Source organism: Euprymna scolopes, chromosome 21 (genome assembly GCF_053919585.1).
Source record: "Euprymna scolopes isolate OS-2025 chromosome 21, ASM5391958v1, whole genome shotgun sequence".
Lineage (NCBI taxonomy): Eukaryota > Metazoa > Mollusca > Cephalopoda > Sepiida > Sepiolidae > Euprymna > Euprymna scolopes.
In genome coordinates, this window is record NC_136502.1 from 50,405,867 (window position 1) to 50,431,599 (window position 25,733).

A 25,733-nucleotide genomic window follows, 5' to 3' on the forward strand; every position below is an offset into this window, starting at 1 on the left:
AGCAAATGGAGGAAGAAGACAAAAGAAACCTTGCCCTGTTAGAACAGCGACTGAAATTAGTATTTGTACACGGACTTGGCAAGCTATCGAAGTTGAGATGGACTGATGAATCAGTCGATGTCTTCGACTCAGAGATTAGGAGACTGGCAGGATTGGCTGGTTATGTGGGGGAAGGAGCCTGGAAATGACTGTGAGATTGAACCTGGTGAATGGTTTCCCTGGAAGAAGTTTCTGTGAATCTGCAGAGAATAACAGGGATTGGTAACATGGAGGTGGATGATCTCTTGGTCCATGCTAGAGTTCTGGTTAAGTTCTGGATCAAAGGTCCAGTTGTGGCTGTGGCTACAAGCGGAAGTGCGTGCATAAGCCCCCCCCTTGGATGACAAGAGGCAGGTAGCAAGGAAACAGGAGGTTAGATTTGTCATCAAGTGCTTCTTATGTCAGGGTCCCTGCCTAATTAAAGACTGTAAGGAACCGAGACCAGAGATCACCTGCTATCATTGTGGCTTAGTGGGACACATCAGCAGAAATTGTGTCCACCTCCCGAGACCAGGGAAAAGAGTAAAGGGGAACTGTTGCACCAGTAGTTACCCCTTTCTGTACAGAAATGGCACCAGATGAATCATTGCCACAATTAGCAGTAGTTGTCAATGGGAAAAGAGGCATAGCCCTTGTTGACATGGGTTGCACCATGACACTGTTAGCAAGAAATGTTGCTAAATCATGGAGTGGAGCCAGCATTATCAGGACCGTGGATGGCAGGGAAGTGAGATGCCTGGGAGAGATTACAGGTTAAGTTATAGTGCAAGGTGTCCACATTGTGCTGTGAGTTCTTGTGTTGGATCGTCTGGCTGGTGGTGTTGACATGGTGCTAGGTATGAAGGCAATCAACCAGCTGGGAGACTACAGTGAGGGAAGACCAAGTGACTTTTTGATGCCTCGGCATAATAGGGATGGCAGGAGTAGAAAGTGGAGAGAACATCAAAGCACAAAAACTAGAGGCTTGCTACATCGAGGATGAGGATTTCCTAGCAAAGTGTGATGGTTAGAGGTGTATAGTGGAGTGACGATAGATCTATGAGCTGCCAAAACTTCAAAATGAAGTGGATTGCTATGAAAGCACATTGTAAGGAGAGAAGAAAAGAATTCGAGAAAGAAGTGGAGAGGTGGATAGAAGAGGGAATCCTGAAGTCTTGATCAGAGGAAGGAAGAGGAGTTCTGCCACTTACGGCAGTTGTTCAGCCTACCAAGAACAACGTTAGATCTGTACTGGACTTCAGGGAGCTAAACAAACACATAGGCTGCAACAGTGTTGCACTGGAGAGAGAATCGATGTAGGTGAAGAGGTCATGAGGAAATGGAGGAGGATGGAGTGGGCCACTAAGATGGTAGACCTGAAGTCGGCTTATTTGCAGATTCACATGGACAAAAAGCTTAGCAGTACTAAGTGATCCAGTACAAAGGACAACTGTATTGTCTGATGAGGTTGGGATTTGGGTTAAGTTCAGCTCTTAAAATCATGACTACTGTGAAGAAGGATTGTGAAGTGGACAGGGCTGCTAGTTCATGTATTGATGATATTCTTGCAGAGGTGACAGCAGAGAAGGTGAGAGATCATATTGAGGAATATGGATTAACTGCAAAATCAGCAGAGTTGTTAGACGGCAGAGCAGCTTTGGAATTGAAACTGTGGCAAGATGGAAAAGGAAACCTTGTCTTCAAACGAGGAAAGGAAGTACCTGAAGTTGGGACTGAATTGACAAAGCGAGAACTTTTCTCAATCTGTACAAACATGGTGTTGCTGAAATGTTGATCTTGGAGCGCTTGCTGATCTGATTGAAGAGTTCTAATTGAAGGTGCCTGTCAGGCTGGTCCCATAAGAAAAGAATAAGGTGGATATAATGATGCGAGTAAAAAAGGCCTGGTTGCAGGAGGGAAAGAGTGTGTCTTCTGTATGCTGTGCAACAGAGGAGGCTAAAGAATTGCATAATATGCACCACTTTGGTCACAAGTGGTCATTGTTCGTTGCGAGGGAAGTTAACCTAGAAATTACCAAGGAAGAAGTCAAGAAGGTAGTAGAAAATTGCAGGGAATCCTAGTCGATTGACCCCGCACCATCGATACATGAGGCAGGAGAACTACATGTGGTGGAGGACTGGAAACTTTTGGCCATTGATGTCATGCACTTTCGCCACAAACTGTATCTATTGATGGACCAAGGAGATTTGCTATCTGGGGAGAGATTAAGTCGGAAACTGTGTGGGAGATCGGAAAAGTTGTCGAGGAAGTATTTCTAGAGAGAGGGCCAGTTGCAGAGTTGTTGATGGACAATGGTTCTGCTTTTTGGTCGGAAGTTTCAAGGAGGTGTGTGATAAGTGGGGTGTATGGCAATTTTTTAGGGCAGCATATAGACCAAGTGGCAATGAAATAGTGGAAAGGCATTATTGTACCATCCAGGCTGCTGCAGAGAGAAGCTATGTCTCACATATGGAGGCAGTATTTTGGTACAACATGTTGCCAAAGACCAGACAAAATGAAACAGCAGTATCTCATAGCGCCATCTTTACTTATGAGTGGCAGCATCCTTACAACAAAATTGCAGGAGTTGAGGGTAAGCTACCATCAAAGTGGGTGATGAAGTGTGGGTGAAGCCTCCCAATGTGAAATGTACTACTCACTGGGGAAGGGGAGTAGTAATGAGGACAGAGTCAAAGAATAATGCAAGTGTAGATGGCATTCCCCGATATATCTTAGACTTGCATTGTGTTTCCCTGCCAGTGGATAATAATGGTTGTGAGGAGGAGGAGGATAAGGTTAAGATCCGTCAGCAAATAGTGTGCTCCAACTGGACATGGACTCACGCAGTGTTTCCTTACAGTCAGATGGGAATGACTGTAACAAACCTAAGAATTTCACCCCTCAAGAAGAAGTTGTCCAAAGGTCTCACCGTGAGAGGAGGAGACCTGCTTGGATGAAGGACTATGAGGTGTTTTATTGATCTTGGAGATCAGGGAAGCGTGTGGTGTATCTGCAAACAAAATGAAAGGCTTACCTGTGTTGCTCTATGTGAAAGAAGAGAGACAAAATGGGCAACTCATTTATGCACTTGGAGTGCATGATGGGAAAGGCAGTGCATGATGGGAAAGGCAGTTTTTTTTTTTTTTTTTTTTAAAGTAGGACAGATTGGAGAAAAAAGAGAGGTGTGCCTTTGCATTGGGTGAGCACTTTTAACCAGCCTACTCAGTTGGTAGAGCATGGTTACATACATTTCTACTCACTGCAACAAAGCAAAATGGTCTTGGTTTGTTACTTTTTCATCTCTCTCTCTCTCTCTCTCTCTCTCTCTCTCTCTCTCTCTCTCTCTCTCTCTCTCTCTATATATATATATATATATATATATATATATATATATATATATATATATATATAACTACTTCATTTACTCACATAAATTTATATACGAAAGTATACATTTATGCGTAAACTTTAAGTATTTACTTCAAAAGTGCTCAATACGTAGGTAGAGCTAATTAGTAATTTATAAAATATATATGGCGATTAAGCAACACTGAATATTCGGCGTTTCATCCACTATAGGATTCGTCAGGCTTATGAATCCTATAGTGGATGAAACGGCGAATATTCAGTGTAGCTTAATCGCCATATATATTTTATAAATTACTATATATATATATATATATATATATATATATATATATATATATATATATATATATATATATATATATACTCGGGTTTTTTTTATTCAAAAGTAATGGACTAGTGAATTCAACGAGGTTGTTAGATAGTGCTCAATAAAAAGAGCTGATAATACTTGTTTATTGTTATATAAACATGCTCACATCCCGCTGCTACAAACTGCCACTTGTTTCAATCAAACAACAGATATCATCAGGCAGCGACTTGACTATTCATTATTCATTGAACATTTGAATAGTCAAGTCGCTGCCTGATTATATCTGTTGTTTGATTGAAACAAGTGGCTGTTTGTAACAGCGGGATGTGAGCATGTTTATATAACAATAAACAAGTATATATATATATATATATATATATATATATATATATATATGAAATAAAATGAAATATGAAATAAAATATCGTCGGATTTAATCCAGCTCAACAATCATATATTTAATCCAGCTCAACAATCATATATATATATATATATATATATATATATATATATATATATATATATATATATATATATATATATATATGCGAAATAAATGTTACAAAAAGTAAGTAAACTATCTGGATAAGTTTTTTGGGTTTTAACTTATTTTACAGTGGTTTTTTTTTTTACTTAAAAATAAAAGATGTACTACCTTATTATATTTCCACCAAAGATTACTTTTCACAACGATTGGTCACATTTATTGGATATGTTGCTATCAGTATTTTGTTTAATTTTCGATTTTTGAACAATTATCGAAGCTCTACTATAGAACAATAACATAATGTTGTTTTTTTGTTCTAGCTCGACATGCTTTAGAGTACACAAAAGATATCCAGGTAGGTAGAAGAGTAACTTAGCTTGCTTTTGATAACATTTATTTATTGTGACTTAATTTTTTTTTTCTTTTTTTACGTTGTTTGCTGTTCTGGAAAATCTGTATTAAATGTTTTCCCCATGCACGTTTCTTTCGCCCTATTAATTTTTAATATTACCTATATAAACCATACACAAGCAAACGGGACAAAATTTCATGCTACACCGTGTAGATAATTTTTATTGTCTTAGAAAGTGGGAGAGTTCAGTGAAGTCGACCAACAGAATACCAAAGTCTGTGACACCACAAGATTTCGTGAAACGCGTAAGTATTCATTCCTTAATTAAGTCAAGTTTCTAGATTCAAGTTGAAGGAACATTGAAATTTCGAAGTTTTTTTTTCTTCTCCTAGCCCTAGTCATATTTCGATAGGATAATATGCATTTTATTGCCAGAATAGATGAGAACGTTGGCTAGTTTTATTTTTTCTGATTCAGAAAAATGTTTTATTTTAAAGGATAATTAGTTATCTTTACGATACGACGCCCCTCCAATTTATTTCAGATTGCGCCTCTCCAGGTTAAGAATGGTTGTTCTAAATGATTACGATATTATTTAGAAAAGTCCTTTTTTTTTAATAATGAGAAGCTTAAATTTTTTTTTTTTTTTTTTTACTATTTTGTACTTTCACCTAACAGTGTTTGTATTACTGTACACATAGATTCGAAAAAGTTGTCAAAAAACAAATATATAACAAATAAATGTTATCAAAGGCAAGATAAGTTACTTTTCTGCCAAACTGGATATATTTTTTTGTGTTTTTATTCAATGTAACATATTTATTCAGCTCGAAAAACATACAGTGTTTACCAATGTATTCGAAAATTCAAGATGGCGTCTCACACCCTCTTTAACACCGTAAGTTTGGTAAAAGGTGTTATAAATAAAAAAAAAACATACAAAATACTATTAAAAACCCGCCGAATATATGTCAACCTATGTCACGGTAACATATATTGAGCGAGTTTTTTATTTATAACATCTTTTCCCACACTTACCGTGTTAATGAGAGAATCAGACGCCATCTTGAATGTTCCAATACATTACATCGGTAAACACTGTATGGTTTTCAATCTGAATAAACATGTTACATTGAATAAAAACACGAAAAATATATACAGTTTGGTAGAAAAGTAACTTATCTTGCCTTTGATAACATTTATTTGTCATATATTTGTTTTTTGACAACTTTTTCGAATCTATGTGTACAGTAATACAACCCCCACCTAACATTTTGATAAACAAAGATACAATAAAAATAAAACAAATAAAAACGAAGCAAAAGTGAATTGGAAACACGGCAATATGGGCTTTCGTAGGCTGATTAGCCAAGATGGTCGATTGATGCTGACGTCATATGCTAATTTAAAATGCGAAATGCGAATATAGGAACGAAATGTGTGGTGCTTTAGCAGTATCAGAATTTTGGGGAAATTTTCAGGCGAGTCGCCATTTTGAATATACACCTATATTTCTATCAGATTTTAATAATAGTAAAACGTAATTTAAACCCGTAAATTTTATTTCAATAAAACGAGCAAAGACCAAATTTTAATATCATAAAAGCTTTAATAGAGAAATAAACAATTTTATTTATTTTTCCTTCGATTTCTTCACTTAACATTACACGGATTGTTGAACAATAACATTACTTGAATCTTACGATAATTATTTTAACGGCAAAATAAAGAACTTACCTGGTTAATGAGTAAGATATGCTTTCTTTTAATCTTCCTGTATGAGAATTTATTCATATTTATGTATTATAATCCATGTATTTTTTAAATGGAAGGATTTTTCCAATACACATCGCGACCACGCGTGGCTTTCAAGCAACTTGTAACGACACCGGAAGTGAAAAATTATCTCTTACTTATGTACGGAGGCCTATAAGTGTAAAAAAAAACACTAATTCAGAAACCTTAATAATCTCGATATTGGATTATATTCCTTCAAATTTTCCACTTTTAAAGGTTTTCGGAGGCACTGAAAACAGAAATAACCATTTATATATACGGCAAACGAAACTAGTAGTTTCCAAGATAAAAAATTTTACAAATGGTCACAAAGTGGGGGGTCACCTTTCTATAATGATGTGACGTCAAATGGGCACCCACTTTATGGCCACATTGCAATGAACAGATTTAAGGGAGATAACTTGTCCTTTTTTTTTATTTTTGTGCCTTTACGCTATCGTAAATAAAAAACTGGGAGTTTTCATTTTTTCATTAACACGAATTACGATATGACGCAGATATGCAATGTTATTTTTTTTTTTAATATCTTAAAGAAATACCTGAATTTTTTTTTTATTATACTATAAATCTGCATTATCCGATTTCGTCTTTTTTTTTTATATCGAAAAAAATGAAACCAGGAATTAAATATAAAAATATAAACTGATCGACCATTAATTACTGGAACATTCTAAACAAAAATTAAGCTTCCACGTAAAAAAAAACAAAACAAAAAAAAACACGTGGTTATCGAAAAAAGAAGGATTTAAATTTTGGACTTTACCGGTAAATTTACAGATAAGTGATATTTTTTGTTGTTTTAAATTTGAGTATTTTATTTATTCATGTTTTATCTTCAATTTGTGATATATAAAACGTGCCGAACAAAATTAATTATTAAAATTCTCATAGACATTCCAAAATGGGGGGGGGTGAATTTATAAAACAACATTTGTCTAAAATATTATATTTAGTTTATCGGAAAGAGCATAAAATTTTACATTCACCCTGAAAAAAACGTAACAATTGAACGAATAGGAAAATTTTGATAGATTTTTAAAGTTTAAAAATTGAAAAATATTCATCTCATAAAAATCAATTGATTTCACTACGTAACAAAATGGCTTCCCAGAGCGCACGCACGCACTTTGTAAACAATGTTTTTTAAACAATGAAAAATAATATTTCTATTATTTTTTAAACAACTTAAATAGTTTATTTTGGAAGCATATTCTATAAAGAAAATAAATAACACACTTTAGAAAGAGAAATTACGAGTTTTCTATATTTTAATCGCAGTTTTCTGTTAGGGGTGTCAAAAATTCCCCCAAAATTCTGATACTGCTAGTGGTGCTTGTGCACTTTTGCCACCGCACAATTTTTTAAATAGCTTTTTTTCGGGTTAAATTCCAGCTTCACGATATTTATTTATTTTTTATTAAATTGTTAGATGGAAGTACAAAAATAGTTACAAAACAGCCTCCCCATGTTAAGAATGGCTTTCAAAATAATAACATTATTATTGAGCACGGTGGCAAAAGTGCACAAGTACTAAATGCATGTTAATAGTTTTTGACGCAAAAAAATAGTTAAACGACTTTTTCGTGTCTTCTCTTTTTGCAGACATTTTTTAATTTTTTACCAAAATCTTTTGTGTTTAACGAGAATTTGGATAAAAGAAAACAAGACAGCAAATAAAAAGGAAGTTATAACTACGTTTTTATTAAATGGGTTCACACGATTAGTTTATTTGTATAATTTAAATTAAAATATTGGAGAAATATTTTAATTTTTAACTTTTGTAGTGAATAATACATAGCTTACCTGGGTGTAGCTGCCAGAGGTGAGGATGCTCTTCCAACAGCCAAGAAGAACAATAGCCTTGTGGTTATTTATACTAATAGAGTAATGTAATTGTTATAAAAACCTTTCTCTTTTGTGAAGAGTCACTTCATTCCTTTATTTTATGTTACTGTGGTTACAAGACCTGAGAAGAAGGTCGCGAAGAAGATTGTATTTTTTTTGCAACCTCACTTCAGGTTAGCTACTCTCAGTTATATGATTTTTTTTCAACACTTTTTAAGAATAACATTTTAAAAACGTAGTTGCAACTTTTCTTTAACTTCGGAAATAAGATGAGATAAAATGAGTGCAGCTTTAGGTGCATCAAAATTTTTTGGGAATTTTTGACACCCCTAACACGAAACTGCAAATAAAAGTGAGTTGTTTATTTTCTTTATGGAATATACTTCCAAAATAAACTATTAAAGTTGTTTAAAAAATGATAGAAATATTTTTTATTTAAAAAAAAAGAGTGTTTACAAAGTGCCGATGCGCCTTCATGCAGCCATTTTTTTTACGTAATGAAATCAAGTGAATTTTATGAGTTAATTTTTTTTTTTCAATTTTTAAACTTAAAAAATCTATCAAAATTTTTTGGTGCTAATGCAGAGAGTGATCCGCGCTATTTTTTAAATCGTATTTCCACGTTTAATTAAAGTTTTATGATATGTTTTTTATTCAATTGTAAGGTTAAAGTACAGATTAGGTACAAAACACTCTCCCCTCCCCATGTTAAGAATGGCTTTTTAAATAATGTTATTATTTCAGCAAGGATGACTTTCTGCATGAGTACCAATTTTTCTATTGGCTAAATTTTTTGCGATATTTTCAAGGTCAATGTGAAATTTTATGCTCTTTCCAATAAACAGAATATAATATTTTAGATAAACGTTTTTTTTTAAATTCACTCCCCCATTTTGAAATGTCTATTAAAAAGTAAATAATTAATTCATGTACCAAAGTTTTATATATCACAAGTTGAAGATAAAAGATCAATAAATAATATATTGTAAATTAAAACAAAAAAAGAAGTGGTTTTTGGAAATTTACCTGTAAAGTCCAAAGTGTAAAACCCTTTTTTTAAAAACCACGTTGATTTTTTTTTTAATTAGAAGCCTATGTTCTGCTTATATTGTCCAGTAAGTAATGGACGCTGACGACAATTTTTTTTATTTCATTCAATATTTTCTTTTTTTAGATATTAAAAAAAAAATTCCCTCGATAAAGAAGAATGAAAATATAATAAATAAAATATTTATGTATTTCTTTGAGAAAAGAAAAAAAAAATTTGAGTTTTTTTTTTAAGGCAAAAACTTATAAGTAAAATTTGACTATTTTTAAACTATGGTATGGGAACACATATTTCTTTAGGCACAAGGCTAGATGGCTAACGCAAATGTGTAGTTTTTATTGCCTTCTACCCATCCGTAGTTCTAAACAAGGACAAACCGCTACTTCCGGTCTTTCAATAAAGATGTAAAAATGCTTGCGTGATCGCGCTTTTTTTCAAACAGCCATTTAAAAAATTCTTTTATTTAAAAAATGAATGGAATTTAAAATATAAATATGGACAAATTCTGAACAATGAAGAATGGAACTAAACATTCAATAGTATTTTTTATAGGTAAGTGATTTTTTCGAATTTATATCGATTTTTTTTTTATAACCGAAGTAAGTAAAATTTTGTTGATTTTCTTCAAATCTTTTTTTAAAGAAAACCGATTTAAAAAAACAAATATAGCATAATTTGCTATTAAACCTGTTAGTTTTTATTTTTAATTTGGTCTCTGCTCCTTTAATTGAATAAAAAATTAGGGGTTGAATTACATTTTTCAAGTAGTTATAAGCTTGTCAAGATAGGAGGTCGAATTATTCAATTTTATTTCATACATTCGTAAGATTGGTTTCTGACACTGCTAATGCAGCTTAGATAAGTAGGTCCTGCAGACGAGCCCCATTCTGAAAGATCTGAACAGTTATGTCACGTGACATGTAATACTGGTGCTTCTACCATTATTGACCCTTTTTACGTTGACTTTTTGTTGCAATTATTTGTTTTCACTAGTTCGTTATGTTTCACTTATGTTTATAGTAATAAATGTTCGAAATTTCTTTGAATTTTGTCTTTCTTTAATTCTTTGAATTGTTTTTTATTTTTATTTTTTTACTTTTAGCTTAACTTGCTTTTATATTTCACCATTTCGTGTTTTAGTAATAAATGCTTCCCCACATTAAAAACCGACCTTGTGTCTAACTCTGCTCTCGTGGGGAGGCAAGTAAATGGGAAGTAATATGGCGGCTGAAAAACTTTTCATAACATATTTAATATGATGTACAAGAATTTTATTAACTACTTTAAAGGTAATCTTTATTTATCTTAATGTGTTTCGAAATTTCTTTGAACCTTTTTTCTTTCTTTAATTCTTTCAATTAAAAAAAAATTTATTTACTTTCAGCTTAACTTGCTTTTAAATTTCGTTTTTTAGTAATAAATGCTTCTCTACATTAAAAACCGACCTTGTGTCTAACACTGCTCTCGTGGGGAGGCAAGTAAATGGGAAATATTATGGCAGCTGAAAAACGTTTTTCGACTCCAATAAAGGCATTACAATAGATTTAAACCCTGAAGAATTTCCGCCATGCACACTTGTGGTTATAAGTTAATAACTAGCCACTACTTGTGTTTCAAACTTTAAAAAAAAAGCGCTTTAAAATAAAAAAAAAAACACTAAAGCTTTTTTCGTTTTTTATCTATTTTTGGAAGGGTGGTTTGAGGCGCCCCTATTATCCCAAAGAACCAGCTATGTAAATACTTTGCAATATTTTTCAATAATTATTTACAAAAAATTTTCTTTACAATCAATTTTCATTTAAAATTAAGAAATTATTTTCTAAAATATTTTGTTTATATTTTGTTTTTAAGTAAAATTAAGAAATTAATTTTAAAAATATTGTTTATATCCATCTTCATTCAAAAGGGTTACTTTTCGGTAGGTTTATCAGCTGTTAACCTAAATTTTCTGAATGTCAGAACGTGGCTTGTCTGCAGGACCTACTTATTTAAGCTGCACCAAAGTTGGTAGTATTTATTTTAGCTACATGCACTAATATAGCTGAAAGTGAAAGGGGGACATGGTTTTGAAAGCTATCTTATAAGTTTTTTTTTAAAAGTTTTTTTTTAAAGTTTTTTTTTTAGGTTTCTGATTACTTTTTAATTGTATTTGAAAGATTAAAGCCTAAAGTTAATCTCTAAAAAGAAATAAAATATTTTTATTTGTAAAAAAAAAAAAAAAAAAATCATAATAAAAAATGTTTTAACGACAGTGGTGGAAAGGGGAAATTAAGCTAAATTTAGAAATTAAATAAATTCTTTGTGAAAATCCCTTAGTTTTCTGGGACTCTTAAAGATAATTCATAGTCTTAGGATATTGAATTAAATAATAAAAAAATAAGCCTTGTACAAAAAAGAAGCTTAATTAGCCTTCAAAAGCGAGAGTTTAGTAACAGTTTCAGCCTTGCACAATCCAAATGAAAAGTTGTCATGCATAAGTTTTACAGAAGCTGAAAATATCAGAAAGTCAATATTATAAAATTAATGGAGAAATTGAAACATTGTTATATTCATTAATTTAGACAATCATATTTTTTGCAATAAAAAGGAATTTATTGTTTAATTTGAATATTTATTCATTTTTTTACATGATGACTCCATTTATTCTCAAATGTGTTGTAATGATGAATTAAATTAATACTTTTTAAATTAATGTAAAAAGTGCATTTTAAGCGTGAAAAAAGTAATTTCAAATTACACTGACAATTTATTCATTGAAAAAATAAGCAAAAAATAATTTATTAATAATTAAAAATAGTGATGAAAATGTACATAAAAAACACAACCCAATTTAGAGTATGGGTTGGTTTTGCATATAAATTAAATGTAAAATGAATACCCATTCCAGACCAGATAGCGTTTTTCAGGACACATAAAAATGTGTACTTTAAATCTCCATTTTCTTAATTTCTTGGAAATCAATCGTGTGTGTATTGGGGATATTTTTTGCTGAACATGTACAGTCTGTGATATTTTTTTTTTCTGTGTCAAGTTTTCATGGTGCTTTTATAGGTATGTGTTTTGCTTAAGGGGGGCTGTAAAAATTATGCATTAAAAGATATAAAGATGTGATCACATTATCAGCCAAGTTACAATCTCTGTGGCAATATTGCATCCCTGTTCCTGTTTTCCTGAATGGAATGTTGTCTGATGAACTTGTAGCACTCATCCCCTCTCAATGTACATACTGCAAACTAATCCAACAAGCAGCAAAATCCCACCTCTTCACCATTGAAGTCCATAGATGCAAGAAAGCATTCTACTTTAATAGTTTTTTTTTTTTAATCTCAGACAGAACAGACCTTGGACTGGAATTCTCTGTCTGTTTCTTGCTTCCTTGACTACTAATGTGCAGAAGTTTAAATGTACAGTGAACAGTCATCTCACCTCTCAACTTCCCACAATTTGTTCTTAGACAGGATCTCAAATAGTAGCCCCTTGTGTCCAAGTGGCAATATGCATTAAGTTGAAAAGCAGTAAATAGAAAAAATTAATAAACAATTACATTTTTTATGTGAATGAAATTACCTATGCCTCTACCCCCACCCCATCACTACATGAGAATTACTGTTAGTCTAATCCCAATTCTCAATGCAGTAGTTTAAAAATTGTATTTTATTTTTAAAAGATGATGACATGCTGAACGTTATAGTAGTAAAATCGATTCATGAATATGTGTTAATAGGCAAAACAACCTTTCTAACATTAAATTAGTATATTAGACCCATTACAATTTGGCAATATGGTCATTAAAAAAAAGTGGGAATTGAAACATTGTGCTTTGATTGTAAAAGCTGCTGTAAATACCAGGGTTGCGGAGTTGGAGTCGGAGGGAGTTGGAGGTTTTAGCTGGAGTCAGAGGCGAAGTCGGATTTCTAAAAGTACTAGGAGTCGGATTTTTTTTTATCCTACTCCGACTCCTTAAGTCCAAAAAAAAAATTTTTTGAAATGGTTTTCCAGACACTATTTCAACTACAGACTCAGAGGGAACTTGCGATGAAGAGGATTTTGAAAAGCTTTTGGATCCAGAAGATCATAAAGCAAGGTCAAAGTGGTGTAAGCTACAGGAAACAGCTAAAACACTATCTTCAGTGAATAAAGCCTTAGCAAGTTTCAAGCTAGACTTTCATGCTGCATTACAGCAAGTAGAACAACTAGATAGAAAGTCTAAGTTAAATGTTCATGAAGCTATAAAACAAACGTTTTTATAAATATTTTAATTGTTTTAAAAAAATCTTTTTTATATAACTTACTAGTGTTTCATGTTTATTAGTGTAGCAAGTAATAATTACTGCTCGTTGGGAAATTTCAATTCAGTCACAAAGTTACCCTTGACTTCTTAGGCTAGCATATTACTTCAAGGCCACTAACAGTTAACATCAGAATCAAGACTTGAAAGAAATTAAGTGCCTAAAATACCATGATAGTGGGCATTTATAGCAAACAGTCAGAGAGTATTCGATAACCTGAATGTGGAATGTTGTATTTATGCTCAAGTTGACCACTTTTTCTTTATTCTCTCTCTCTTCCTCTCTCTCTCTAATTTATTAATGATTACACACTGAGCCTGGTCAGTCTTAAAAAATAAGCAACCATTTGAGAATTCCAGGTGCTGTATGTGTTCTCTACTTATCTTGATATTGTTTCCAGTCGTTCTGGACTTCTCCTTGCAAGTGGACTCAAGCAGTGCTGTGATTGGGGATTGCACAACCATTGCCTCACAATTACGTGTGCAGCTACTCTTACAGGGGGTATCCATCGTTTCTTGAGAATAAACGAAGGTATCTACTTCCATTTATTAATACATTTGAAAGATGGAAATCTGTGTTAAATTCAGCTTTTTAAAATTCTTGCTTTTTAAAACGTTTCTTAACTTTCCTAGCAGGACAGAATTTTGTTTTACATGCAGAAGGGATAGGTTTGTCTGAGCTGAACATTTTTAATCATCTATCATATCGAAAGTTTCTTTGTATGAAATCAAATAAGCCCAACATTATGAAAATGTGGGTTAGGCTCAACATCTTGCTGAATCTCTCTTACATTCTGAAGCCACAGTGGAATAATGAAATGTGGCACCTTGCTTTCAACACCTTTAAAACCAAGCACCACTCCTTTCACCACTAGAACTCAGAGCCTTATTTTGCCCCAGTCAAAATGAATGGCTGTCCCATTAAAGAAGCTTCTTGTTTTGACAAGTTCCTTGGACTAATTTCATGCCAGAGCTAGAATATAAGGTTTATATTAAATCTGTTATTAAGATTGCTTGCAAAATGGTTGAATCATCCCATCGCTCTAGAAAGTACTTGACTCCTAATGCAATGTAACTATTTTAAAAAACTTTTTATATACTCCCTAGATTATAATATCTACAATTTGCAAACACACGTCATATTTACATCGACTTTTATAAAATTCACGTTATTCATTCCTCTCGTGTGTTTGTTTGGCTTTTTCGTATAAAAGCGAAACTAATCAAAAATGAAGGCAGCTTTCCAGCTTTTTGTGCCGGGATGTCCAGAAAGCAATCAGCTTTGATCAATGTGGGGGGAACCCTTCGTATCAGACAATTGCTATTCATTTGGACACTCCCTTTTTGTGGGGAGCTGGTTTCCCCAACATCGTGAGGAAACAAATAAATGAAACGGTGGAAAGCTGAACTGGCTTGACCCAAGGTTTGTTTCTGCAAGTCAACTTTTTGATTGACATCGCTAAATTTGAATGCTTTTCACTTCCTATGGCTTCGTAGTGTAGTGGTAAAAGTTCATGTTTTCTTCCGCCTTCTTTTCTGCCTTCGGGTTTGTCGTGGGTTTGAGCCTCCTTCCCTACTAACACTTTTTTCTTTTCTTTTACACCTCCAAACACCCAGACAATGTCGGGTACCCCAGCTAGTATTCTGATAAGCGAATGTGGGTTGAGGAAGATTTAGTTTAGTGAATCCTACTGAATCTATGAAAGATTATTTCCAGACCAAATCTTTAATTCTAATTTTGATTAAGTCTTTTAAATTATTTTTACCTAATTATCTTAATCTGTTTCCCATTTTTATATGTCAATGTCAGTCTCAAATCACTTTTTACAAGTTTTAGCCAAACAGTTTACAATCTTTTGAGTGCTTGCTAGTTAGCTGATAGCACATGCATGAGTGAAGCAGTTCTTGCTGTGTAAGATACCAACTTTGGTTGCTATTATCATGGTATTATATAGTTGGGACCCTATGCCAGCAAGTCATAATTGAGTTAGCTAGTGTGAATTTTGATAAGGGTCATGTAAGTACATGTCAGGATAATCTGGTTGCAAAAACAGTGTACCCAGAGGCAGGTGACATGATTTGAAGTGTAGGTCAAATCTTGGATTCTCCAGATAAAACATGTCAAATGGTATGAGGATATGATGTGTCACATTTTAGAACAAAGCCGTGATCATTGGTATAATGCAACTGTGCATGATAAGTTCTAGTTTATAACTCCAATGAGTAACAGGGCTATGATCTCAGCAAATGATGTTAAAGTGGGATTCTGCTATTTTTTATTATTTTGCCTCTCACCAGGAATGACGACATATCAGCCCGTTGGGTGAACCTGTTGCATTTTCACATTGTGAAGGTTTGGGAGCTCTGGAAATTTTCTTTCTTCCATTTTTGGCTTACAATGAGGTGTAGATGGCTGTCGGTTTGAGATTACAGCTCCATCACTCATTGGAGTGGCGAACTAGGACTGGTCACCTCCAGCATCACTTTATAGTGGGACATGGCTAATAACATAAATAATCCAGGGAAAATTGTCACTTCTGTGTATGTCCATTGTCTCTCAATCCTTAAGTTAGAAAACTAAGTTAAGATAAACTGAAAAGCAAATAATTGGTTACATGTGCTCTCTCTTTCTATGAGAAAACTCTCTCTACTTTATAACAAAATCTGAATTAGAAAGCCATGTACCTTCTCACATTGAAAAGAGATCTTGTAGTTGTGAATTGTGTACCTTATCACCTTGAAAACTCAATTTCTTGTGTCATTTCATAAAACTAACCCATTCTTACTTAATCAAAGCAGAGGAAGTTCCATATTACACACTCTGCAAATAACAAATGACCATAAAACATCTACTGACGGAGTGTAGAAGATATAAACACATCCAGAAGAGATATTTCGGAACCGAAAGCATTAGAAGTGGAGCCTCAGCAGATTTTAGAATATCTAAAAGAAACAAATTTATTTAAACACCTATAAACTAATCTAGTAACATTCTATTCTAGAAAAACAAACTTTTTGGAAAATTTAAAGAATCTTGCTTCTGAAGATAAACTTTATAAGAAATTTAAAACTTCCTATGTCAATAAAACTTTTCTTGGCATTAAATGACCCCTACAGGTTGAAATGCCATTAAGCAAACACACTCACTCACTTACTCTTGTGTCATTCATTCATGAAAATTTTATGTCATCTTTCAAAAAAATGATTACGGCCCGCGTTAAAAGATGACGGGAAGAAGCAATAATCAAAGTAAAACGAGCATGTGCAAAAACCCTGTGCATATCTGTATAAACATGAACTATTTGATTTATCTGATTTCTTGCTCCTTTATGAGCGAGAACATTATATGTGTGATCGCTCGTTAGTGAAAATATAACCATATTTTGTGCATTGTTCTACTTCATGTGTGCTTTGAAAGCTACACATGACTGTTATGCAATATTGGCAATCAGATAAGATCAGATGAACTTATATCATTATGTTATTATATTATATTATTGTATTATTATATCATTATATTATTATATCATTATATTATTATTGTATTATTATATCATTATATTATTATATTATTGTATTATTATATCATTATATTATTATATTATTGTATTATTATATCATTATATTATTGTATTATTATATCATTATATTATTATATCATTATATTATTATTGTATTATTATATCATTATATTATTGTATTATTATATCATTATATTATTATTGTATTATTATATCATTATATTATTATATTATTATATCATTATATTATTATATCATTATATTATTATTGTATTATTATATTATATTATTATATCATTATATTATTATATCATTATATTATTATATTATTATATCATTATATTATTATATTATTATATTATTATATTATTATATCATTATATTATTATATCATTGTATTATTATATTATTATATCATTATATTATATCATTATATTATTATATTATTATATCATTATATTATTATTGTATTATTATATCATTATATTATTATATTATTATATCATTATATTATTATATCATTATATTATTATTGTATTATTATATCATTATATTATTATATCATTATATTATTATATCATATTATTATATTATTATATCATTATATTATTATATTATTATATCATTATATTATTATATTATTATATCATTATATTATATCATTATATTATTATATTATTGTATTATTATATCATTATATTATTATATCATTATATTATTATTGTATTATTATATCATTATATTATTGTATTATTATATCATTATATTATTATATTATTGTATTATTATATCATTATATTATTATATCATTATATTATTATTGTATTATTATATCATTATATCATTATATTATTATATTATATCATTATATCATTATATTATTATATTATTGTATTATTATATCATTATATTATTATATTATTATATTATATTATTATTATATTATTATATCATTATATTATTATATTGTATTATTATATCATTATATTATTATATTATTATATTATATCATTATAGCATTATATTATTGTATTATTATATCATTATATTGTTATATTATTGTATTATTATATCATTATGTTATTATATTATTATATCATTATATTATTATATTATTATATCATTATATTATATTATTGTATCATTATATCATTATATTATTATATTATTATATCATTATATTATTATATTATTGTATTATTATATTATTATATCATATTATTATATCATTATATTATTATATCATTATATCATTATATTATTATATTATTGTATCATTATATCATTATATTATTATATTATTATATCATTATATTATTATATCATTATTATATTATTATATCATATTATTATATCATTATATTATTATATCATTATATTATTATATTATTATATATAGATGCTATGCGTCAAGCTATAGAAACAAATTCAACAAGTAATCTCACAGTCCAGTATCGTTTATCTTCAAAACTTTGACAAAAAATGCTGAAAGTGCCACATTTACAAAAATATTAAACTCAGTATTTTGTTTTCGTATACGACTAATTTTAAATAATGTATGGCATGAATAAACTCTCTTATTCATTCGCAGGTAACAGAAACAATGGAGAAAACGGAAAGTGGACATTGCATATATGGATGGAACAGAAAACTTTTTGTTAAGTTGGAAATAACAATGAATTGTAAAGCATGAAATTCATCATTTATAGAAACATCCATTTTGAAGGTATTTACAAATTTATGATTTAAAAAAAACACTACACTTGAGGCGTTTTTTTGCTAAACTTTTTCACACAGAACTTATTTTAAACGAGAGAATTTGATACATTCTCTCTCCTTTTGAAATATGTGACATGCCATTCATAGTGAAATCCAGTGTAAAAGTAAACATGCAAAAGGACACCGGGAAAAAAGCTCATATTTGTCAAGTTTGTGGTTTATCATGTATTTCGAGATCTCATTTACGGACACATATGCGAAGACACACTGGAGAAAAACCTTTTTCTTGCGAGGTGTGTGGCTCATCATATCAGACGAAAGGTGCATTAATGATACATGTGCGTAACCATGCTGGAGTGAATCCTTATTCTTTTAATGTGTTTAACTCATACTTTACAACAAAATCTGAATTAGAAAGCCATGTACCTACCCACATTGAAGAGCGACCTTATAGTTGTGAACTGTGTACCTTATCATTTGCAACACAATCTGAATTAGAAAGCCATGTACCTACCCACATTGAAGAGCGACCTTATAATTGTGAACTGTGTACCTTATCATTTGCAACACAATCTGAATTAGAAAGCCATGTACCTACCCACATTGAAGAGAGACCTTATAGTTGTGAACTGTGTACCTTATCATTTGCAACACAATCTGAATTAGAAAGCCATATACCTACCCACATTGAAGAGAGACCTTATAGTTGTGAACTGTGTACCTTATCATTTGCAACACAATCTGAATTAGAAAGCCATGTACCCATCCACATTGAAGAGAGACCTTATAGTTGTGAACTGTGTACCTTATCATTTGCAACACAATCTGAATTAGAAAGCCATATACCTACCCACATTGAAGAGAGACCTTATAGTTGTGAACTGTGTACCTTATCATTTGCAACACAATCTGAATTAGACCATCACATACCTACCCACTTTGAAGAGAGACTATATAGTTGTGGCATATGCAGCTCCTCATTTCAAACAAAAGGTGCATTAATGTTACATGTGCGTAACCACACCGTGACGAAACCTTATTGTTGCAACATGTGCAGTTCGTCCTTCATCAGTAAAGATAACTTAAAGGCACACATGCAAAAACACACTGCAGGCATTCAAACTCCTTCCAAGGAGAAAGCTTTTTTCTGTCAAGTGTGTGGCTCATCATTCAAAGATGAAACACATTTCACGGTGCACATGCGCAAACACACGGGCGAGAAACCATATTCATGCAAAGTTTGTCAATTACTTTTTTCAACAAAGTCGGCGTTAAAGACGCACGTACGGATTCACAACAGAGAGAAGCCATATGCATGCGAAGTGTGCGGCTCATCATTTTCACAGAAACCGCATTTAAATCTGCACATGCGAACACACAACGGAGAGCCAAGTTATGAATGTATAGTGTGTGCATCACCTTTTCAAAACCAAGCGGTATTAAAAGAACACATGAAAGCTCACACCAGGAAATAAAAAGAAAAAACCGGAATCTTAGAAATTCAATCATTCCAATAATCACAGGATTTCCCAGTTTCATGAAAAAAAATTAAAAATCTACTGCATTGAGGTTATGGTGTCATAGATAAAGTACTTGGTAAAATTCAGTTGTAAAGTTACACTCTTCTGTAAGTTGAAGGTTCAAAATACAATTGAGAATTACTTTGGACTTCTACCCAGTAATGGCTGATTGAGCATGCTACCCCTGTAGATTAAATAAAGGGTTCCTTTCGAAATTCTGTATAGATTTCCAAGTTCTGCAGAAAGATTCCTGAGTTTGACAAGATATAGCTAAAGAAGATCGGAGATTAGATTGACTGAAACATTATGAAAATAATATTCAAGATGATAGCAGTAGTCTTAAGAATCCAAATAATACAACTGCCTTGTTGACATTTTGCTTGGTAGACACAATCTTAAATAATAACCCTTTACATTCTATGTGGAAATATGCTTTGTTTTTGGGGAAAAGGAGTAAAAGAGATACTTGATGAATAATTGACGGTCAAAGGGAAATCCATACAATTGCATTTAAAGAGATGGTTAGAATCTTAAAAATAGGAAAATTGAGAAATGAGAAAGGCTCTATACTTTAAAACATCTCACTGCTCAACTCCCTAGATAGTGTACCTGTGTTTATAGTCCCAATTAGTAACCTCTTATGTCCTAGTAGCAGTATGCTTATTTGGGGTGAATATGAGTATAAAAATACTTCATGGCGCATCTTCAACAAATTTATAACATAATGAAAGTTTGTAAAGTCATATCTAATATCTACTTTTTTAATGTATCAAGTTATCTAGTCAGATTTTCAAAGTTAAACCCAAATAGGAATCCCTCTAACATATCTTAATTGAGCTTAGTTTATTTTTTTTCCTTTTATTCTTCCATTATATTACTAGCATGAATATATTCTACTTCATGTCATTTTCTTTTTTCTCAAAATGATTATTCTGACTTTCAGATACATCTTACTTATTGAATATTTGTGAACATTAAAGGGAGGTACTCATGATATGAATCCTTTCCCTTGATTTCCACAAATATAAAATATCTAATACCACTTTATATTTTATACATTAAAGGGAAGATTCTGCATAAATTAAATATTATTTCTCTTTATTATAAATTAATTAAAATAAATGTACAAATTATCACATTTGTTCCCGTGGTTGTCAATAAATACTGACAACGTTTTCATGATGTAATTCTTCTTCATCTTCTCTTCTGATCGTGTTGTCATCTCTCACATTAGCAGCTGGTGGGGGGGGTTACCTACAGATTCATAAATATGAAAAAAATTTAAAAAAACACTACCTCTGACACATTCTACAAATATCAGTTGCACTTTATGAATGTGGGTGACACCATCGACCCTATACATGCTAAGGTCCACATTTATATTCTGTCATGATCGTGTTCGTCAGTTGATGTCAGCTTATCTTGATTTTTTAAATCACTCTTAATCTGTTCTAAGTCACGAGCTTCCTTCAACTGTGCTAAATTTCCAACTGTCATAAATCAAAGACTGTTTGCAACTGTTGCAACACTCATCGCCATCCACAAAACTGACTGAAAAGCAACCCCAAACACACTCGTATCCATTGTTCAGTCCTTTGTCTCAAATCATTGTCACACCTTGATTAATAATACCATATTTACTTTCTTTTGTGTTCTACTTCCTAAAACTTTAGTTTGATGATAAACTTATTTCCTTATTTAATTTTTAACAAGCTTGGTGAGGTGACTTTGATAGTATCGCACTAAAACACATTTTAAAAGCATTTCAGGTACAAGGAAATTAGTTTCTATTTCTTCTTTTACATCCATGTGACAACGGTCATGGAAACAAGTGTCCAAGGGTTACATGTTTGTATTGTAAAAAGTCACTGATACTCTAACTCAAAACCTGACCAATAGGAAAGAACAAGGTGACATATGCAAATTAAGACACAGCTGAATTTGAGCATATAAAAAGCCAGTATCTTACATTGGGGAGAACATTCTTTTTTTTTTTACTTGTTATCATTTAGACGTACGATTAATTGAGAACATTTAAAACTTCTTTTCTTTTTTTTTTTTTGCACAAACATTTAACAGATTCTGTCAGTTCAAAGGCAAACTTTAATTTCAACACTTCAATCTGGGTAATAGAAGATAATCTCCAGTATTTCATACTGTTATTAAAGTCCATAAAATAAAAGATTCGTTTTTGATACTGACAAAGTGTGAAGTTTAGCATCACCAGTCTTAGGCCATTTTAAGAAAACTCTAGATGTGATGTTTATTTAAAACAGACCTGAAAATCAACTGTTGAAAGGTGAATATTTAGTTGGTATACATTGGCAATTTTACCAGAAATTGTTAAACATTATAATGTGTATGTAGAGTAGGGGAAGAAGAGTGTTAAGATCACCATTTTGTAGGGTGCTGCATTAATAGTCATCATACTGACCGTATTTGATATGAAGAAAAGGATTACTATGCTTTTTATTAAAAGGAAAAACATCTGTACGATTTAAATCAGTTTTATTCACACAAAATAGGTTGAGTCTGATGACATACCTGTACTATAGAAATAGAATTGAAGTTAAGCCTTTTTATCTTGCTTTCAGCTAACTCAACTAAGCCCCGGTGAGCAAGAAATTTGATGGCTTGTTAATAAGGCACTCAAACTTTTCATAAATCATCGGAAAAGGTGTTGGCGAAAAAGTAAACATTGCCTTTCGCATCCCTCTTGATGTAAATACCCCAATTAGTAAACAAACAGTAAAATACGACACCTTCACTCTAGCAGTCTCCTGACGCTGGAGAGCCTTATATTCTGAAAGTTTAATTTCTCAAACGATTAGACTTTTGAATTCCTGCCTTTTATTCTGCTTTTGCGGCTGTACTGACATGCAGAAATTTAAATGTAATGTGAACAGACATCTCACTACTCAACTCCTTATTTAATGTGTCCTTGTAGACATGGTTCCTAATTCACAGAATCCGCTTATGTCTCTGTGGCAATGGGCCTTGTTTTGGATGAATATGAGTAAAAAAAAATATATAACTCTACAAGTGAAATACATGCAAGTCTTGTTAGAAAACCATGCATTAATCACTCCACAAGTGATAAATTGCTAGTGCAAAAGAAAATAGATTGTAGTTATGATACAGATGTTACATCCCTTGAGTGAAGATTATGTTTGCTGATAGACTACATACTTGACTAACTCAAAAACGCAAATGTATTACCGCTTAATACAAAGGTTATTATTCGCTTTTTCTATTTTTAAGATAATGTTAGTACCATCCGTACATTCTAAATGTAACACAACTGAAATTTCTAATTAACATGTTTATGACGTCAACTGTTGAATCATAGGATACATGCATTTGAGGGTGTACAGAAAGAGGCAGCAAAAGCGTTAATATCAAAATAGCAGCAGCAGCTATGTATGACATCAATGAAAAATTAATGTGCATATATATATTTCATGTGTGTAAGCTATAATATATTGGTGTAGCAGTATTAATGTATATTGATGTACATGCTTATTTCATGTGTATGTATATATGTATATGCAAGCTTTATGTTTACTGTCTAAATGCTTTTTCTATTACTATTCTATTTTTCAGTTCCATTAATAAATCTTAATATTTTTTTCTTTCTACTTGATTTTTATATTTTGCCTCATCAAAAATCATTCTAAATGTACAACTTTACAGCTTCTGGAACAAAGAACTTTACCAAAACTTAAACATTTTTAAACCAATTTTATCATCAGTAATTTAGAAAATGAAAACGTTTTTGTGTTGAATTCTTTTTTTCCTCTGGTACCAAATTTCAAGTTTTATGGAAATTTTTACTTTCACCCACATTTTTCTTTTATTTTAATATATTGTCTATTTCTGTTTTTTTGTTTTTTTAATTTCAGTTAACCTTCACACGTGTATTATATTTTTCCTCCACTTTATCTAAATTTTTATTCTGCATCGACACAAATTATTCTATAATGAATAAATTTAGCTATGGGAACTTTTGAAATAGTGCAGCTTTCGAACCAGAGTAAAATCTTATGTCCATATAAACAGCCAGAAGAGACTGAAGCACCGTGCAAGAAAAAGTATAGGAGTAAATTGATTAAATCTAATTTGCCGATTGGCAAGAATTTTCAACTGAGAAAAAAAGGGTGATAAAAAAAAGTCAACAAATAATTGTTACCAAAGGCAATAACAGTAGTTTAAGCATAATCTTGGGTTAGGGTAACAATAAAACTGTTTGGTTTTTGATTCAAAAGCTGGACAAGTCCACCCCCTAAAAAATATAATTTAATTTTCTTGTTGAAAGAAAACATTATAAATGATAGTTTTTATAAAAAATAAATACAGGGTAGAATGATAAAGGTTTGCCCTAAAGAAAACACTACAACTTTATTTCAAAACTTATTGAAAAAATCAATTCAGGTAAGTTGATTATGTAGTAGAGATGACCTCTATTCAATGTAGCCACCTTCAGCCTCAATCACTGTCTCGATACGGACCCAAAACTGGGAGAATGCCTTTTCCACAAGCACTCAAAAGAGCTCGGCAGATGGCAGCGATCTGGCTAGCTTTGGTGGTATGGGAGGTCATGTTGGTGATGTTCTCGACGTATGACCAAACAAAGTAGTTCATCAGGTTCAGGTTAGGAAGAAGGGGGGGCAGTGAGAGAAGGGTAAAAAGTCATCGTACTCCTTCTGAAGCCAAGCCTTGGTCTCTTTACACTTGTGGGCTGGTGACGAGTCCTGCTGTCACACTCACGGTCTGCCAGCTGCCAGCTGATTGCACCAAGGAAACACCAAACATGCAGGTACACTTTGGTGTTGACTTTCAAGCTGATTTAGAAGATGTGAGGTGGCATGATGTGGCTCTCACTTAAAACCACACATAAGACCATAACCATGGCAGGAAATTTTGTTTTCATCGTTCCTGTTATTCATGACAATCCAGCAAAACATTTTGAGGATGCTGGCAATGTTGTCCTGGTCCTGGTCCTGTTGTCATAACTTGGACTGGTAGAGAGCATGAGTTGTACAGCTGTGCATCTCTGATTCTGCTTGTTGAACATTGTTACTTTCAGACATGATGGAAGGCTCCTATCACTCTTGGGATTTGTACATAACTGGCCAACTAGTAGATGGTCTGCAACGAAAAAAGAAAACCGGTTTTCACCCGACTGAAATAGAATCATGTTGTCTTTTTGTAGGGCGACAATTTTATCATTCCACCCTCTATAGAGTAAATGTTTTTTCTTGCTTTAAATGTTGCTTCATTATTTTTTTTCTGTTAAATAAATGAATCTGTATTTTCTTGCTATAAATTTTTGATTATTTGTTCTGTTAGAAAGAACTCTCCTGCATTTAGATTTTGCCAAAAGTTCATTGCCTCTTGACCCTTTTCCAAATGTTTACATAATTCTGCGTTGACAAAAGTGGGTTGTGTCTGATTCAAAA

General features: G+C 31.9%; 1 protein-coding gene across 1 annotated transcript in view; it reads left to right on the forward strand.

Moving 5' to 3' along the window:
* Window positions 1-4,782: 4,782 nt before the first annotated feature.
* The window catches only part of LOC145242793 (uncharacterized), a 131,998-nt gene continuing 111,047 nt past the window's right edge, over window positions 4,783-25,733 (forward strand). The window contains exons 1-2 of the mRNA XM_080105926.1: window positions 4,783-4,841; window positions 18,627-20,223. Coding sequence (XP_079962052.1) covers window positions 18,889-20,223 — 1,335 coding nt within the window. The 5' untranslated portion in view covers window positions 4,783-4,841; window positions 18,627-18,888. The remainder of the gene's footprint in view (window positions 4,842-18,626; window positions 20,224-25,733) is intronic.